The sequence below is a fragment of the Gracilinanus agilis genome, chromosome 3 (assembly GCF_016433145.1).
Source record: "Gracilinanus agilis isolate LMUSP501 chromosome 3, AgileGrace, whole genome shotgun sequence".
In the NCBI taxonomy this organism is placed as follows: Eukaryota; Metazoa; Chordata; class Mammalia; order Didelphimorphia; family Didelphidae; genus Gracilinanus; species Gracilinanus agilis.
In genome coordinates this window covers 353,968,550-353,986,110 of record NC_058132.1, presented here as the reverse complement: position 1 = coordinate 353,986,110, position 17,561 = coordinate 353,968,550, and the positions used below count along the sequence as shown (strand labels likewise).

Below are 17,561 nucleotides of genomic sequence, written 5' to 3'. Positions count from 1 at the left end.
ATGAAGGAGATATATGAATAAAACTACAAAACATGCTTTTTATAGAAATAAAGACAAGGGGCAGCTGGGCAGCTCAGTGGGTTGAGAGTCAGGCCCAGAGATGGGAGGTCCTGGGTTCAAATGTGGCCTCAGACACTTTCTAGCTGTATGACCCTGAGCAAGTCACTTAACCCCCATTACCTAGCCCTTACCATTTTTCTGCCTTGGAACCAATACACAGTATTGATTCCAATATGGAAGGTAAGGGTTTTTAAAAATAGAAAGAAAGACATATCTAAATCATTGAAGGGATATTAATTGCTCATGGTTGGACTAATACAATAACAAAATATGGTCATATAATAAAAAGGATAGTAGTATAAATTAATATACTTATTTAATGTCAAATCAATAAAACTACCAAAGGATAATTTTATTTTAAAAAGTAACAAAAATTAATCTAAAAAAACAAGAAATCAAGAAATCTCAAGTCAAAAAAAGTTGTAAGGAAAAAGGGCTAGTATCAACAGATCTCAAACCCAAAGGCCTTACCTGTTGAAGTAAAAACTTATAATTTCACAAAAGCAGAAGAGTGATAAGGGCTAGAAAATGGGGGTGTTAAGTGATTCGTCCAAGGTCACATAGCTAGGAGGTCACATTTGAACCTAGGACCTCCAGTCTCTAGGACTGACTCTCAGACCACTGTGTTGCCCAGCTACCCCCCAAAATATGTATTTCTTACAAAGATTTTGTTTCTCTTTTTTAATTAGAGATTGAGAATTTGGGGGATGGGGAAAAAAACCAATAATGCTGCACAAAAGAAAAAATAGAAAAGGTCTTTGAAGCATTTAAAAGAAAATTTTAAGGAAAAAAAAGGCAGTTCAGAAGAAAATATACTTGACCCTCATTGCCTAGCCCTTGCCATTCTTCTGCCTTGGAACCAATACACAGTATCGATTCTAAGACAGAAGGTAAGGGTTTTTTTTGTTTTTGTTTTTTGTTTTTTTAAGAAGAAGAAAACACAATCAGCTTTGAAAATAATATGCCAAATCTCTTAATTTTTTTTTAAAAAACCCTAGAGGGTAAAAAACCCTCTAGGCTTGGCTCTCAATCCACTGAACTACCTAGCTGCCCCTATTATGCACTTTAAAAAAAAGGCAGAGATATAGAAATTATCAACTATTTTCTGCTCTACTGGACAGCTAGAAATAGTTTTTATTCTTTTGTTGTATAAGTGCAAATTAAAAAAGAATAATAACAAGATAGTGACTTGTCTCAACCATATCCATTTGAACCTCAAAGAATGATAATAATGGCAGTGATTTAAGATTTGAAAAGCTCTTTACATGTTACCTTATTTGATCCTCATAGCAATCCAGTAAAGTTTGATTATTATCCCTATATTACAGATGAGGAAACTAAGGTGAATAGCAATGAAGTGACTTGCCACGATAAGGATGGGATTTGAACACAAAGTTTCCAGAGACCATCATTTTGTTCACTACAGTATGCTTTTATGCAAAAAAGTGATATAAATAACATTATCAAGAACATATATGATTATATGGACCAATCATGTTGTGAGAATAAGAAACAAAAGGTGAGCCAGCTAAAATAAAGTTATCCCAATGATACTAATGATATCCCCTTACCACTCCTGGGCTAAGGACGGTCCCTAGCCCGGATGAAAAAGGAGGAGGGTTGGGCATGGGGCTAGCAACCCCACCCTGTAAAAACTACATCTGCTAAAGAAACTGCAACCCAAAGTAGGGGCAGCTGGGCTAGCTCAGTGGATTGAGAGCCAGGCCTAGAGACGAAAGGTCCTAGGTTCAAATCCGGGCTCAGACACTTCCCAGCTGGGTGACCCTGAGCGACCCATTGCCTACTGGTTGTAGCCCTATGCTCCTAGAATGGAGTCCCAGGATAAAAAAAAAAAATGATACTAAAAAAAGAAGATAAAATCCAATTGGTCAGTTACTGTATGATGATTTATGGAAGAACACAATCAAGGATCTCACAGAATGAGAAAACTGGATTTACCTATGACCTGCCTTTTTAAAAGGTCTATCTGTACCTTTGAAAGCACAGATTCTTTAAAGTGTCAAAGTGTATGAAATGGTATTGATAACAATGACACTACGTGGCTAAGAAAAGTTTAGCTAATGTTTACATTCTTTGGTTTAAGATAAGTATAGAATACATTTTAGAAAATTTTCCAGCAAAATTATCAAAAAAAAGTGAAGTTTGACAGTAAAATTCAGTAACATGGGAAATTCACTCATATGAAACTTTGTTTTCCAACAATGTCAGATAAATAAGGCACATTAAGCTTAAAGAGAGGAGTAAGAAAATTCTGTGGTGAGACAAAGAATCATATGAATTGCTACAAAAAGTTACTACTGCCTTCAAATTATTTTTAGTACTGTCGATGTTACATTCTCATACTGGGTTCTATCTAGAAAGAAAAGCTACAGTACTGTTCTTCCAGTATAAGGAGAACTGGCACTTTCATCTTTTCTACTCGGAGAAATTAATTTTAAAGTATTTCTCAATTTATTTTTTTTAACTTTTAAAATAAGATTTCGATTGTTTTTCTCAATCACTGTCTATGTCAATAGTTACCCAAAGAATGGCACGACCTGTCCTTAAAACTGTGGTGACAAATCACTAACAAAAGAAATCCAAATTAAAACAACTGAAGTTTCACTTCATATCCAGCAAAGTTGGAAGATGACAAAAGAAAGGAATGGTCACTGTTGGAGGGAATAAAGAAAGACAAGCATGCTAATGCATTTTTGGTGTAGTGAAGTGCTAAATTGGCAGCAAACTACCAATAATATGTATTTGTACCAATAAAATAAACATTTTGTAATGAAAATTGGAATTACATAAAGAGAGTAACTAAAATGTCATATCCTGTGACCCAGAGATTCCACTGGTAAAAATATATCTCAGGGAGGTCAATAGCAAAAAAGAAGTACCCATATACAACAAAAAATTAATAGTAACACTTTTTTTGGTAGGAAAGGAACTACTGGAAATACTGGAAATAATGCTCATTGACTGGGGAATGGCTAAACAGATCACAGATTAATGTCATGTAATATTACTGGGCTATAAAGAATAATATAAGATTAATGTAATAGAATATTACTTTGTTATAATGAATAAAACTACAGAGAAGCCCAAAAAAGTGAAATAAGCAAAACTAGGAAAAAACAATATCATTAGTTGAATCTTTTTTGAAGAGCAACATAATAACAAACAATAGAAACAGAAAAGAACAACAAAAAACAATAGAAACTGAAATTACAGTGACCAGGCTTGGACTAAAAGCTATGAGAAAATACCTTCCATTGCTGAGGGGTGCAGGATCATGTGTATGAAACTTTGCATCGCCCAGTCTCTTTCTATATGTTGCTTCATTTTGCTGAATTATATTTTCTCCCTCTTTTTAAAAAGTCTTTATTATGAAGAAGTGGATAGAAGGAAGAATATAGTGGGAAAAGATGGTGGTGTAAAATCAAAGACAATATTTTTTTAAAGTCTTTTTGACAATATCCAATAGATCCAGTAGATGGAGATGTTACTACATGAGATGATTCAAGTTGAATATGACTAGTTAAAGCATTTTTGGAAAGCAACAAGGCAAAACACTGCAAAAGTTTTTAAATCATCTGGGCTTGATAAAATAGAGAGCAACTACTTAATCATGCTCTGCCAAAAAAACATGCCTGATGCCAAAATAGACACAAAATAAATTGGGCTGGGGGAAACCACTGAAATATGTGCCATACAGCCTTTCATGTGTTATGTCAACATAAATGAGAATCTACTTATTCCAAAGCATGGTCCATCTGGTTTTTGTCCTGTTTTCATAAAAATATTCTTGGAGGCAGCTAGGTGACTTGGTAGAATGAGTCAGGCCTAGAGACAAGAGGTCCTGGGTTCAAATCTAGCCTCAAACACTTGTGTGACACTGGGCAAATCACTTAACACCTATTACCTAGCCCTTACCCATCTTCTGACTTGGAACCAATATTTAGTACTGATTCTAAAAGATAGAAGGTAAGGGTTTTAGAAAAAATAAAACCAAAAATATTCTAGACTACACAGGAGCTCCCTGCTTAAATTAAAAAACTTTTTTTTAACTGTCTCTGTCTATTTTTGTTATGTAAACCACAGTGGCCAGGAATACTTGATCTCAAATATTATAAGGGAAAAAATATTCTAGCCTCTTATTATTTTCAAATTATTACCAGCAGAAGCAAAACATCCCTAATGTATCTCTAACTACTTTATCCCCATGACTCCTTATCTCAAAAGGGCTAGGGAAATTGGAGAAATATTTTATTACTCCCATTCCTTATACTCATAACTTCCCTTGGCCATTAGATGCTTTTCAATGCCCCCATCCACTCCTTATATCCTGAAGAATTACTGTCCTCATTCCAGGAATGCTACTATCTTTAGAACACTTTTGCCATGTCCAAAGCCTCTAAGTCTTTACTTACACCCTTAATGTCAAACCTATGGCATGCATGCCAGAGTCCTCTCTGTGAGCACACCTGCAGTTGCCTGCCAAAATGGATTACCAGAAAGCCAGAGGGACTGGGGTGGAACTGACGTACCTGAGGACATACCTCACTTCACCTACCCCTCTGTCCAGCAACCCAATGGAAATTTCTTCCCTTCCCTATCTGGGGTAAGAGGTGGAGTGGGGGGTTCACTTGATCTGGGGGGAGGGAGGTAGGGTGGAGACACGGCCCAGTACTCAAGACTCTAAAAGGTTTGCCATCACTGACTTACACCATCCCTTACTACTCCTTGCCCACTAATTCCACTTTCTAAAACTCTACTCTCCCTTTTCAAAGCCCAGAACAAATGCTAGCTCCTCCAAAAAGCCTTTAATTCCTTCCTGCCATCCAATCAGATATCTTTCAGAATGTAGGGTTTTTACTGTACATAGTTTTCCTCAAACCTTTATCCTGCATTTTACATTATAATTACTGTATACCTACTTTGTAACTAATGTATATTTGTTATATAGTACCAAATGTTCATATTTATTTTATCCCTCCATTATACTATAAACTCAATTGTTTTAGTTGTCTTTTGTAAATTTTTGTAATTGTAAAAATTTGCTATTTAATAAATAAATGTTGAAAAATGATTAAGTGAATAGTCAACAAATAGGACAAGGTGAAATAATTGGCTGGGGGTTCCTTCATTCAACAGGATGAGTAAAAAACCACAAATCCTACTGATCTAGACTCTTCTTCCAATCCCCAGTTTCACATTCACACACCTTATGAGAATCTTATAGCAACAGAAGGAGCGGCTAAAGGATCATATAGTCACAAGACCATATATCTAAAGCTAGAAAAAGGCCTCAGAAGCCAACTCTACTCATTTTGTGGAGGAGGGAACTAAGACCCAGGTAGATTAAGTGTCTTGTCTAAAACCATACAGATAGCAAATGTGATATCCATATATTTTTCCTGTGATCCCTTCATCCCCACCACACAGACCTAACTTCTACAGGATCCCCCTCAAAGAGTTCTTTTATTAGTTATTCCCTTACCTGGTTCAGACTTCCTTCATGGACCTATAGCCCCGACATCATAACAGACTCTGAAGTTCTGCACCTACATTCGTTTGAAAAGGACTGTAAATCTCAATCTTGTGTTGTGGTCAGGTCAGTTTAGATTTGGGAGAAAATGTCTTAATATGTTGGAAGAGCCCTATAAGAAAACAGGTTTAAAAACACTAAAGAAATGGGAAAAGGAAAGCTGTGAGTTCTGGAACTTATAAGTCCAGAACATATGGAGTGGATAAAAGGGTGTAGTGCTCTGGGGTTTCACTTAAATATACTTTGGCATTGGGAAGGAAAGTGGTACACTTTAGAAATGAACAGGCAAAATTTCTAGGGGGAAGAAGTGTTGAATAAAATGAAGTAGCTCTTCTCAAAAGGTCCAGGTAAATAGTAGAAGAGATGCCTCTACTGTGCAGTACTCAAACACAATCTTGCCATACAGTGCAGTCTGAAATTCCTTTACAAGGGGTAGAAGATTAAGTAGATGGAGCAGTATCAGGTTCTACTGAAGACATCCTTTATTCAGTTTCTCCTATGGGATTCTTCATGAATAATACATTCATAACCACATATCATTCTCCATTGCCCACTGAATAACTCCAAAATGTCCTTCTTCGGAGGCGAGGGTATTCTGTGATTCTGTCATGCAGCATGATTGGAAGAAAAATGATGGGACTCAGTTTCAGGAAGAAGCATGGGGCAATCTGGCCAGTTCTCCTCTTCCGTATCACTTCTTGTAGTCAAATCCATCCAAAGAGTCTATCTGTTTAATATACATGTAGTGATGAACCAGTTCCATGGGATGTATAAGCCCACGATGATGGCAAACACCTTTAGCAAATGTACACTTCTGTATTTCATGTCTCATTTAATATTAGCCATCTCGAATGATTTAAATAGAATAGATGACACTGCTTTGTAACACAACCTTAGGTAATATTTTTTCCTACTTAATCAAATGTCTTCTTAAGGCCAACAGAAAGTATTAAACAAGATCTTATATTCTCTTAATACCTTTCAGTTAACTTTGTGACCACAGGGATGTGGAACACTTATCCAGCTCTAGCCATTTGCCTAACCTCCAAGTTTATATCTTCAATGACAAATGAACATGTCATATTGGATAGCTCATTGACATATTAAATATATGTCCAAAACTGAACTACTATTCCAAAGTTCTACCCTCTTTCTTAGTTTCATGTTAACTGTCAAAGTCACTCAGACTTGCAACCCATGTTTCATCTTTGGTTCCTCATTCTCACTCCCTCTATCTAACGTGATACCATAACCACTGGATTCTACCTTTAAAATATCTCTCACATACACCCTTCTCACTTCTGAGTGATGCCTCCATGATCAGTGTAGCATGGGCCTCATCATTACTGCACTACTGCGGTAATTTTCTATTGATCTCTTTGCTTCAAGTCTTTTCCTACTCCAAACCATCTTCCATTCACAAACTTCCATTCAAATTCCTAAAATATAGGTATTGGGGAAGCTAGGTGGCACAGTGGATATCCAGACCTGGAATTGGGACGATGTGGGTTCAAATTAGGACTCTGACACTTCCTAGCTGTGTGACCTTGGGCAAGTCACTTAGTCCCAAACTGCCTAGCCCTTGCCCTTCTTAGAATTGATACTAAGAAAAGTACAGGTTAAAAAAAAGTAGAGGTATGACCATATCATCCCTCTTTCCAGTAAACTCTAGTGACTCCTTATTATCTCCAAGATCAAATATAAAACCCTGTTTGGCTTTTAAAATTGGTGAGGAGCATTCCCTCCTCACCTCTGCCTCCTGGCTTTCCTGGCATCCTTCAAGTTTCTGCTAAATACCACTTTTTTCAAGAGGACTTTTTTCATCTCCCTTAATAGTAGTCTTCCCTTTGAGATTATCTCAAAATTATCATATATTCTTTATCTGTACACAGTTGTTTACATGTTGTGTCCCACATTAAACCATGAGCTCTTTGAGGGCAGGAACTGTTTTTGCCTCTCTCTGTATCCTTGGTGCTTGGCAAAGAACCTGGTACATGATGTGCTAATACAAATGCTTTTGTACTTGCTGACTTTTTAGCCATCTACATCTTGGTCCTAAGTTCCCCTCTGGCCAAAGTTCAGTTCTTTGCAACTTGTCAAACCTATCACTCAAGCGAAATTGCTTTTTCCAATGTTTTCAAGACTCTTCAAAGATTGTCCCTAGGATAAAATAAAAACGTGGTCATCTTGACATTTAAAGTCCTTCAAAATACAATTTTGGTTCACCTTTCCAGATTTAATTCTACATTTCTCCTGTACACATTGAAATATGAACACTGTACATTACAGGCAAATACCCATTTGTTTTTCCTGAGATACAGAATGTTTTTTTAAATTCTTACTATCTAAGAATTGATACTAAGCATTAGTTCCAAGGCAGAAGAATGGTGAGGGCTAGGCAATTAGGGTTAAATGACTTGCCAAAGGTCACATAGCTAAGAAGTATCTTAGGCAAGATTTGAACTCAGGACCTCCCATCTCCAGTTGTCACTTTATCCACTGAGCCATGCAGCTGCCTCAGACACAGTTCTATTGTCAATCTCTAGTCCTTTGCCCAGGCTGGCCTTTATCCTTAGAATAAACATCCCCTCCTCATCTTTGTCTCAGAAATTCCTTCCTTCAAAATTCAGCTCACATTCATCTTCTGAGATGATTTTTCTTGATTCCTCTAGTTATTAACATTATTTTCTGTTCTCAAATTATCTTGTACTTCTATCAGTTTACTTGTCTATAGCCACTAGAATATAAGCTCCTTGAGGGCAGTGCTTTTTTCATTTCTATCTTTGAATACTCAGCACTTAGTACAGTACCTCACATCTAGTAGGTACTTAATAAAAGCCTGCTGAAATGAACTTTATAGATTGTTCTAATAAAGATATTGAAGAAATGGAAGAGGAAGCACATAAGTTAGTAATCATGGATATATTCTGGGTTGCTTTTTTTTCTCAATAATATGTCTGTGATTTGATATCAAAATACTTAAAATGTATTTCACGTAGCTTAAAAACCAATCCTTTGAAATATTTAAAATGTGTCACTTTTAGCATAGATCACTTATGTGTATATTTGGCCTAGTCAGTTCATGCCTTTGTTTTCTTTGGAAACATTTCTACTTCATTATGAAGTACACTGAGAACTATAACGTTAAGAATGCCAATTCAATAGCTCTTCTGTCACTGATGGAGAAAGGAATTCCTTATAAAAATCCTAACAGATCTTTTCCACTTTTTCTCTATTGTCCTCCTTCTCGTTTCATTAAGTGCTCTCAAGATGTTCTAGCTAAAGTGGGTCTCTCTCACCAAGAGTTCTTTAAACTTGTTTTTCCCTCTAATATTTTTCACTGCTTTATGAGGTGGCACAGCTCAAAATTTTCCATTATTCTGCTCTCTAAGACTTACGAATAAGAATTTTCTTTGACTGCCATCTCTCTCCACTTGGTCAAGACACACAAATGTTTATACGCTGGCTAAAGTAGTTCCTATGTGCTTTTGTTTGGGGAGGGTCAACAGCCTATTAAATAAGTCAGATAAGACTTCCTTTTACTATGCATTGTATCATCTTCTCATTTTCTTACAACTCATGACCTAGAACCACAAGCTCTAGGCTTACATAGAGACAGTTCAACTGAAGGGGCATTGTTCTGATTAGGCTGCAATGTCAGATAATTGACAAACTTTTTAAAGTGCTAAGTATGTACCAAAGACTATTCTAGGCACTGGAGTTGTGAAAAACTGTCAAAAAAATTGTACCTGTTCTCAAGGAGCTCATTTTCTAACAGGAGAGACAAGATGTAGAGAAAATGGTACTTATAAGATACACAGTAGATGGAAGAAAATCTCATAAGGAAAACACTAGAAGCTGCAGGGCCCAGAAAAGACCTCCTGAAAGGGTGGCATTTGGGCTGAATCTTAAAAGAAGATGAGAAAGTTAAGAGGCAGAAATGAGGAAGGAAGAATATTCCATGGATAGAGGGTAGGCTACACAAAGGACCAGAGACTGTTGATGGAGAAACTAAGTATAAAAAGAACAACTATAGGCCTATTAGCCCTGGAACTTACATTGTATAAAGTAAAGAATTGTGAAATAAGTTTAGAAAGGTAGGCTACTACCACACTGTGTCAAGTATGAATTTATCTAGAGAAGAGTCAATTGCAGGAGCACTATTTTGATTAGGCTGATAAAGTCAGTCAATTGGCAAACACTTTTTAAATGCTTAGTATGTATCAAGGACTAGTCTAAGCACTGAGGTTGTAAAAGACTCAAAAACTGGGCTTGTTCTCAAAGAGTTCACATTCTAAGAGGGGAGACAAAATGCAGAGGAAAATGGATTAAGTATCAAGAAGAATAAGTCTGTATTTTATTTTATAAGCAAATCTCCCCAAATGGGAAATGATTAAAAAAAAAAAAACATACAGATGATTACATGATTACAATTTCCCAAGGAAATGTAACCAATAGAAATCATTTGCCATGATGAGGACAAAAGCACATAGAAAACATCTGTTTGTCTTAAAGGCATAAGGAGAGGAGTGTCATATAGGAAAGAATAGAGCATGCATGTGTGTGTGTGTGCACATGCAAGCACGTGTGTAAGTAAAACAGAGTAAAGAATCAGAAACTAGAAAAGTAGGACCAGGTTGTAAAGAGTTTTAAATGCCAAACAGAAAAGATTCTATTCGATCAGAGAGGTAACAGAGTCACTGGAGCTCAGTGAGCAGTGGGACATTGTAGTCTTTTAATGCTTTAAAAAAATCACTTTGTTAGGTAAGTAAAGGAGGAATTAGAATGGGGAGATTTGAGGGAAGGTCACCAATTTAAAGACTACTACAACAGTCAAGGTAAGAGGCAACAAAGGCCTAATCTAAGATTATAACTAAGTATAAAGAAGGGTACATATAAGAGTGATCCTGTAAAGATAGAAACCATGAGATTTTGTAGCTGACCAGGAACATGAGGTGAAAATGAAGAGTTGAGGATGACATCAAGGTAGCAAAACCAGCTGACAAGAGAATGGGGGAGCCTTTAATACTAATAGAGAAATTCAGACGAAGGGAAGGTATAAGTAGAAAGATAATGAATTCTGTTTTGTATATACAAAGTCTGAAATGCACGTGACATTTGAGGTATACAAAAGAGATCTGGTGATGTAGGACTATACCTCAGGAGAGCAATTATGGCTGAATATATACATATGGAAATTATCTGCATAGAGATGATAACTGAACCTCTGAAAGAAGACAAGATCACCAGAAAGGAAAAAGGGGGCAAAAAGTGAGAATCTATTTCTACTAAGCTGAAGGAATAAAATGTGACAAAGAATAAGAACAAGCTAAGGACCACTAGGTAACAAATAAATTGGCTTTTTATACTGAGGAGAAAGTCTTAGAGAAGGAATAGGGTTGCATAAATCTTAGGTTCTTCAAAGCACACAGTTGGGATTTTCAAAGGGAAATATATTAAATGAGGTAATAGATAAGCAGCATTCTCTGCCTTTCTTCAGGGAAACATAATATTAGGGATAAGCATAACTTTTTGGGAAAGGAATTTGACCTTTATAATGGAAGCTAAGCTAAAGGGAACAAGAAAAAGAAAAAATAAGAGGTTGACAATCAATGTCATATAGGTACCTGAAAGTATAAACAAAGTTTAGTTAGGTTTCAGACATCTCCCATGGTAGACCTCATATCAAGTAGTAAATCATGATATAAGTATCTGATACAGTTTTAAATATAAAAGGTGATCTTAATTCTCTGAGAATCTGATACAGAAGTAGAAAAGCTATCACTTACACCTGGGTAACTTTAGACACATCACATAACCTTTCTGAACCTCAGTTCCTTCACCTGCAAAATAAAGGAATTATAACATGCATCCAAAGTCTTTTCAAGCTCTTGAATCAATGATCCTATGAAAATATAAATGCCTGTCAAAAGTCAGATAAAAATCTCCAATGATAAGATTCACTCATAAATTCAATGCTTTTTTAAGTTCCAGGAAGCATTTCCCAAACAGATATATAAAACTGAAACCTACTTCTCACTGAGAAAATGGAATCATTAATCAAAATAACCTTTAACTCCTCAAAAGACAACTATAACATACTTTAAATCAGACTTGAAAAATCACTTGCCTAAACACCTTATCTGATGATTTAAACATCAACAATGAAAGAAGCACTCTGAATAAAAGAGAAATAAATTTCCAAACTATCAAAAGGCACTGACAAATGAAGATACACAACTGTAATTCTCCATTTTCCTCATTAAAAACAAAGAGTCAATTACAAAATAACATCCAATTCTTCATGTAAATACTTACTTCTAGTAAAGGGTTAGAATAGGGAGGTAAGTGTCTTACTAATCAATTGGGCAAGGATTTTATTTTAATTTCCAGATTGATATAAAACACTACTAGAATTGAGAATGTACACAATTTCTTTTTACTACAGATTTGGTAAACTAGAAGTAAGCATTTACATGAGGCAATTACTGAGCAACAGGACTCTGCTAATTCCATTCAACTGTAAGAAAGCAGAAAGAAAAAAATCACTTATCTGCTCCTTTTTCTAATCATGTCAGGAATCCTAAATGTAAACACAGTTTTAACCATTACCTCCTTCATGATAGCCAATCTCCTTTTTCCAAGAAGATCAGGTGTATCCTGTTTCTGCTTTTTCCATTTTCTCTTCAAAGCTTTCTCTTGAAGTTCCCAATGGGCAAGTGCTCTGTTCTTTGATTTGTGAAGTTCATGACGACGTACCTAATACAGATGAAAAAAATGTGTTACCAAAAAAACAGAGGCTCAGCCAGCTAGTCCATCACAAACCTGCCATGGGGCAGGATCAGCATGCAAATAAAAGCTGCATCAAGTCACTGAATAAGCAAAACAATTAGTGCATGTTGTAAGACCAGCTGCATTCTAATCTGCTTACCTGAAAGCTGGCTATCCACTCTCACCTTTAGGTCTGTCAACTTGGTTTAGCTTGAGTTTTTTTCTCCCCCATTTGCAATTCCAACCTCAAACACATGGCTCCTAGACTATCCATAACTATTTTTCTCTCTCACTGCAGATCCAGCGTGACCCACGAAAATATCTCCAAAAAAAAGCTTCTTCCTTGCCACAGAATCTTGAATCTAGATCCTGGTTCAATTTCAAATCTGTCCTGTCATAGCTTAAAGCCACAAGTGTTCCCAGCAGTCACTCAAAGAGCCTGGGGCTAGGGTCAGCAACAACATATTGGTTATTCTCTTAACCAAACAGGGATCATCTAGTGGCTTTCTTCATGGAGTTGTACCATAATAAGCTCCAGGTGAAAAACATACCCCTTAAGAAGGAAAACAGCTTTCAACTAAAGAGACCAAGAAGCATGTCCGATCATCATACTCTCTGAAAGAAAATTATAGATAAGCCAGATGCCCATTAGCTTTCTAGACCCTACAACTGTCCTATAGTAATGACCCCAGGATTTTCCTTACTGACCAAATCAACATGAAATTTGTTTTCCCTTGTTATACTGAGCAAATGAGCTATTGGACTATTCCCAATATGATGGAAAATTGCCTGCTGTTTGGTAGTCTTCAGAGTTTTCATCTGAAAATTCTGATAACACCCTCCATGGTGGCGTACCTAACTGAAGTGCCCAATGACCTGTGTTATCCTCATTTTTAATAACAGACCCCAGCAATGAAAGGGGTTGATCACTGATTTTGCCAGTATTCCTGGGTCCTATGTCAAGACCTGACAAGGAATTACATCATGCTCTTGGTTAGTTCTATTAGTAATAAATAGAGATTATCATGATCAAACCAGGATGAGTCTATTTGCTCACCCTAACAATAAATTTCCAGCACCTCACTGTACTGGAATCCACACAAATAGAAATTTGACATCTACTAAACACATATATGTACCAGAATACTTCTGTTACTACTACCAATTTTAATAGTATTCAGCAAGCTACTCAACCAAAGGTTATCAAAGCCTTGAATGTGAGTAAATATCAAGGTCATTCAGTAGAGAGGCTCACCTCCAGAAATGCCTCATTCCTGGCCTGTTTCCCTAGGGGAGCCTAATTGGTCAGTTGGTTGGACCTACTAATGAATATATGTTGTCATACCTTTGGAGTTCTGAAATGCTCTAATCATATTCCAGGGTTTTATGAACCCCATTTTGCAAAACTTGTTGAGTTAGCTGATAGTGTTGAAGTTAGCCAATACTTTGATTTATTGTTGGGAACACGTACAGCACATTCAACTAGTCTACATGGTTCTTGATTACCTTTCACAATCAACTTTATATAAAACTAGAGAAGTGTTAGTTCAATAGGGAAGAAATTAATTCCTCAGGTACATTATAAACAGAAATGGACCCATAGGAAATGGATGCTATTCTAAAGAAGAGAGGGGCAAACAACATGAAGACTCTACAGCAATTCCCTTATTTTGCAATGTAGTAGAATGTTTTTACCACAGGTTCTTCATTCCTGATACTTCTTCTATCACCCCCACACATACATGAATCATGAATCTATGTAAAAATTATTATAGTGACCACATGCAGCTGAAAAGACATTCCAAGAAAAAGATGTTCATTCCTGAGTCCCTCGTAGAACCCCTGCACCAACCTTTTCATGGAAAAAAGCAAATATATTTAATAAAGCAGATACATTCAATGCAACAGGAATCTTCCTTTTTTAGGCTAGCCCACAAATTGCACTACTTTAACTACTCACAGAATTTAATCACAGGTCAAAACAACTGGAGAAAGAACTGCTGGCCATAGACACTATTTCAAGGGGCCTAAGTATTAAGTCTTCAAACAAATAGACCTTCAGAGCCAAGAATGTTTGCAGACCTTCTGCAAATGAAGCCATAACAAAATCCAGTGAGTCCTAGTCTTCATTCCAGTCCTTTATGATTTTAAGGTCAAGCATATCGAGATAAGTTTATAGGAAGATATAGATGAGTCACATGGGATGAGATTTATATGGGTTGCAAACTGATGAACAAGGTCCTATTCGGGAAACTGAATTCTGGAGGACTTAAGTGTCTACCACCACAAGACCTTTTACACACCAAGAATTTTACAGTCACTCATCCATGACTAGACATCAGACATATCATTGTAAACAGCTGCAGCAGAATTCTTATTTCCAGATCCAACTTCAAATCCAATTATACTCCTCAGGAGCAGAGAATCCATCTTGGGTGGTACACAGCTACTTACTGGAGCTGTTATAAAACACAGACTGAAGCCATATTAATGGTGTTGTGTGCCAAATCTGAATACTGGATCTGTTGTACAGAAGCAATGGAAAGGACTGGAGAAGCATTCTCATGAAGGTGAAGATAAAACTTTTCTGAAGACTTCATTAGTTTCCTCCCTTGAAAAGGGAAGCTCACAATCTATGTATATGTATCTTTTTGTCAGATGATATCTTCTATGATGCAGGAAGGGCAAGAAGGGGCTGAGAGACCTGGGAATAAAGTCTATTTAATTAAAAAAAAATTTTACCTTTCAAAAAGAAAGAAAAAAGAAACAAAGAAAGACCCTCAGCTTGCTGACAATAGGATTTACTGTTATACCCCTAAGATAGCATGAACACAAATTATAGGAATTGGCAATTCAGAACCTAATTTTAGCAAGGATTAAAGTAGAACTAAACTAGGCATAGAAAACCTATACGAAGTCAGTTTGCAATTTGAAGATTAAAATTTAGGTTCACAGTATCACATATTTAGAGCTGTAAGGAACCTTAGAGATCATTTAGCATAATCCTCCCATTTTATAGATAAGCAAACTAAAGCTCTAAAAGATAAGTGGGGGGGGGGGGGGCAGCTGGGTGGCTCAATAGATTGACAGCCAGACCTAGAGACATGAGGTCCATCCTAGGTTCAAATCTGGCCTCAAGACACTTCCTAGCTGTGTGACCCTGGGCAAGTCACTTAATCCCCAACTGCCTAAGCCCTTACTGCTCTTCTGCCTTGGAACCAATACACAGTATTGATTCTAAGATGGAAGGTAAGGGTTTAACAAAATTAAAATTAAAAAATAAAAAGATTAAATGACTTACCCAACATCAGACAAACACTTGGCAAAACAGTCTATGAAAGATCCCCCCACAGGTCTTCCTTTCCTCTTCACCCAAACCTTCCCCCAGCAAACTCATTAAATAAATCACCTAAGTGTCCTACAATCTTTTGTATAGGTACCACATTTGCATATATAGAGAATAAACACCAATTTAAACAGAACAATAAGCTAGATAGTTCTATATGCATTTCTTCAATGTGAAAGTAAGAGATGTCAATATCTATTTATTCTGTAGGTTGGAGAAAAATACACATACTGAAGAATAGAAGCAGTTTCTTGCTTTGTGAAGATTTTTGTGTTTGAAAATTTTTTTCTCTTTCATTGTTTAGGGAATTCCCCCTCCTCCATCTTATCTTTTTCTGATGCCCCAGAGACTCAGAAACTATCTTGCTTTTTTTTTTTCTAACTAGGAACTTCAAAGTTCCTAGGACATGACCTCCAGAAAGTTTCTAACCTATCTTCCTGGAGATAATTTCACTGCAAGTAGCAGCCAGTTCTGTTCCCAATATTGTGTTTCTTTTAGTATATATTTCTTCTAAGTCAAAACTATTAATAATCACATGAAAAAGTGTTCTAAATTCCTTCTGATTACAGAAATGCAAATCAAAACAACTCCGAGGTACCACCTCACACCTAACAGAATGGCCAATATGACAGTAAAGGAAAATAATAAATGTTGGAGGGGGTGTGGAAAAATTGCGATGTAATAATGTATTGCTGGTGTACTAATGTACAATATTAATGTATTGCTAGTGGAGTTGTGAATTGAACCAACCATTGTGGAAAGCAATTTGGAATGATATCCAAAAGGCTTTAAAAGAAGGCCTGCCTTTTGATCCAGCCATATCACTGCTGGGCTTGTACCCCAGAGACAATAAGAAAAAATACTTGTACAAAAATATTCATAGCTACACTCTTCGTGGTGGCAAAAAATTGGAAAATGAGGGGGTGTACCTCAATGGGGAAGGGCTGAACAAATTGTGGTATATGATGGTGATGGAGTACTATTGTGCTAAAAGGAATGATAAACTGCTTGATTTCTATACAAGCTGGAAAGACCTCCACCAAATGATGCAGAGCAAAATGAGCAAAACCAGGAGAACATAGTACACAGAAACTGAAACATCGTGGGATGATCGACTTTGCTACCAATAGCAATGCAATGATATAGGACAACCTGGAGGGACTTATGAGAAAGAATGCTATCCACATGGAAAGAAAGAACTGTTGGGATAAAAACACAGAAGGAAAACATTGATTTATCACTTGTTTATATAGGCATAGGATGTGGGGCTTTAGTTTTTAAAAGATTACTTCATTACAAAATTGAATACTATGGAAACAGGTATTAAGTGATAATACATGTATAATCCAGTGGAATTGCTTGTTGGCTCTGGGAGGGGGGAGGAAAAGAGGAGGGAATGAACATGAATCATGTAACCATGGAAAAATACTTGAATTAAAAATTATATTTAAAAAATCAGACACCAAAAAAAAAGTATATATTTCTTTTCCTTCTCATGAGTTTTAACCTGTTCATCTCCCTTCTCTGTCATTACTGACTTGATTGTGAGGCATTTGATTACAAAGAAATTATCTGATCTAAATTTGTTTTAAAGAACAATAATCTGCATACTTATCTATGAGCTAAATACTTCTCTAGTATTATCAATAGTATCTTAATTCTACAAGCTTAATAAATTTACATTTACACTTTTAAATGACCTGTAAGAATATGAATGGCTGGGTATAATCTTCCAAGATACACTGTTGCCTAAACTAAAGGACCTCAAGTTCACAAGATTTAAAAGGATGGGCTGGGATGGCAGTGGGTATATGGCATTCTAAGCAAGGTGTG

At 36.4% G+C, this 17,561-nt stretch overlaps 1 protein-coding gene across 1 annotated transcript in view; it reads right to left on the bottom strand.

Annotated features, from left to right (window-relative positions):
* SPICE1 (spindle and centriole associated protein 1) overlaps window positions 1-17,561 on the bottom strand; it is a 76,839-nt gene that overhangs the window by 45,877 nt on the left and 13,401 nt on the right. Inside the window, exon 4 of the mRNA XM_044670093.1 lies at window positions 12,224-12,370. Within this exon, the coding sequence (XP_044526028.1) occupies window positions 12,224-12,370 (147 nt within the window). The remainder of the gene's footprint in view (window positions 1-12,223; window positions 12,371-17,561) is intronic.